The sequence below is a fragment of the Montipora capricornis genome, chromosome 8, assembly GCF_036669925.1.
Source record: "Montipora capricornis isolate CH-2021 chromosome 8, ASM3666992v2, whole genome shotgun sequence".
Taxonomy (NCBI): domain Eukaryota; kingdom Metazoa; phylum Cnidaria; class Anthozoa; order Scleractinia; family Acroporidae; genus Montipora; species Montipora capricornis.
The window spans coordinates 6552518-6555017 of NC_090890.1; the positions used below are offsets into that span (position 1 = coordinate 6552518).

Here is a 2500-nt window from a genome sequence, read left to right on the forward strand (position 1 = left end):
GACATATATAAAACAAGTATTTTGAATTTATTGAGTCCATTCACGGGAACAAATCAGGCTTAACCTATCGCCCTCGCAAAGATCTTTAAAGGGGCTATGTCAGACGAAATTTCATGACATCCAAGATGCCCAAAAAGTAGAATGAAACGTTGCAATAACCACTTAAAGCTGTTGAAAGACATGACAGAAATACAGCAAAAGGAAAGGGAAGCCGATTGCATTTAGGTAATCTTGAAAAAAGTTGGCCGTACGTTTTCCACATTTACCGCAGCAAATCGCCTGGTTATATAAAAGTATTTTATGCTCAGAATCATCGTGTTTGTGATGTAACGATAATTTTATCAGTAAACGAATTTCAAAGTACCATTTTCGAGTTTTAAAATCGTGATTAAGTCAATAATTCCCCTGAAAACCCTAAAATAAAGTGACATAGCCCCTTTAAGGAACACCGAGCACATCTCTCAAGCTGTATTGAAGGTGAATACCTTCTCATGGGTTGATATATTCTGAATGGCCTTGCTGCTGGTGTACCGTTTTGTTCCGTCAGGTACTTATGTAGCAATTCCACATGAATATCAGCTGCGCGATTTGAGTGGGTACAAAGAAGGATTCTGTGTGACTTGTCCATCTGCACCAGAAGACGGACAGCTTGATTCAGAGTGAACGTTTTTCCTGTACCAAATGGGCCAAAGACCACAAGGGGTGGGGCGTTCCACTCCCGAAGAGCTATCCTCTTGATGACGTCCTTTTGACGTTCATTTAGTCGTTTATCTAGAAGCCAATGCCAACGAATTGAGACCTAAAATATTTATGAAGGACAGTAAATGGGACACAAGGTGTAAAAATGGATGTAATTTAAATGTGCTCAGACAGCGTTTCAATAGAAATGAGAAAATAGATATTTAATTTCATTAGGTATGGTCATGGGATCACGTGATCTCAAAAAAAATTCCCTCAATGATACGAGGATTCATATATTTTTTTAGAGATCTTTGGCTTGAATTCCATTGAAGCGGGGCATTTTCAGGGTTCAATCAATAGCAATTGTTTCACTGAATTCCTTATAACCTTAGTGCAAGCGCCTTTCTTTCGTATCATCTGATATGAACTTGTGTTCAATATAACTTATAAAGAGTGACGTTGTCTCTCATTCTATGTTAATAATGAATTTTACTTGGTAATGGTTATGAATTTATACAGCGCATTCCTTATTTACATATTCAAATGCCCTTTACAAGTAAACAATCTATGGATGAGACCGGACATCAGCATATACAGGCGCCGCTGGCAGCCGCTATCAATCCATTGGTGATCTCACCCAACATATGAATGAATGAAACGAAGCCTGACCACAACACCGGGAACTCCAAGCCCTACTCGTTGTGAAAAGCTGTGTGGGTTCTTTCACGCCCCACAGGGTTATGAACATTGAACGGTTGTGACACGGTAACCACGTTTATCGTCAATCGTCCTTATCCGCGAAGACTATAAGTCTACACCATTTGGAGATATCATCTCAAAGTCAGCGCTTTCCCCTCAGTTATTTAAAGATCCCGAGTGTTGGTCTGGCCGAAGTTGAACAAGGTAGTCCGATGCCCAACCAACTGATCATGAGCCAACCGGTTAAAAAGCATTTCTCATTTTATCAGGATATATGGGAAATATGGATCGTCCCTGCCACTGGAAGTAGATAAATGATAAGCACAAAACTGCTTTATCTTTTTACAATCTGGAATGTTGACTCAGCCAACCATCAGTATCCTCTCGGAAATTTTGGAGATGGTTATTCACCACTACTTACTTCATTACTGACAGCCAAAGGAGCCCTTGGCGCTGGGAAAACAAATCGTTCCAACTGGCCTGATGTAAGCCTATCAACGGAGGCGTGCATTTCGCAAATTGGCCATCGGTTTAACTGGAACTGGGCATTAACGTTAACATCACAGGTGTCATAAAGGCTCAATTCAGAGCAAATCTTGGCTGCCAGTCTCAACACAACACATTCACTCTCGACTTTCTCAACAGGAGCCTCGTAGACTTTGTTGGAGTTGCTCTCTGACAGTTGTAGCCACACGGAATTTACATTACGGTAGAGGAGGCGTCCGGCAGCATCATCAGGTCTCAAGGCATCTTCCTCTTGTAGATGGAGGATTCCGAAAAGCTCATTATCGACTGCACACTTCATTCCGGTCATCTCATCAAAGATGTTCCATTGCGCATGCAACTGTGTGTTATTCAGAGTGTATCTATGAAAAATAGATCATGGTTGCTATATACAATTAACGTGAAAGGGAGTGCGTGAATTATTGTTGACATAACTTAAATTTCTTTTTGGTGAAGTGTTGTAAGTACGGCAATAAAAAAATGCGAGCCAAAGAAACGTCGTCTCTAAATTCGAATATCTTAAACCTTAATACTTCTGGGCACGGTTGTTTAAAAGCCGATTAACGCTAATCCCAGATTAAAAATTAACCAAGGACTTTATTTCTGTACTATAAGC

The 2500-nt window shown here is 40.4% G+C and overlaps 1 protein-coding gene across 1 annotated transcript in view; it reads right to left on the reverse strand.

Annotated features, from left to right (window-relative positions):
* Positions 1–2500, reverse strand: part of LOC138059324 (3'-5' exoribonuclease HELZ2-like) — a 71918-nt gene that overhangs the window by 39913 nt on the left and 29505 nt on the right. Inside the window, exons 20-21 of the mRNA XM_068904893.1 lie at positions 1802–2246; positions 486–799 (exon numbers count right to left, since the gene is read on the reverse strand). Coding sequence (XP_068760994.1) covers positions 486–799; positions 1802–2246 — 759 coding nt within the window. The remainder of the gene's footprint in view (positions 1–485; positions 800–1801; positions 2247–2500) is intronic.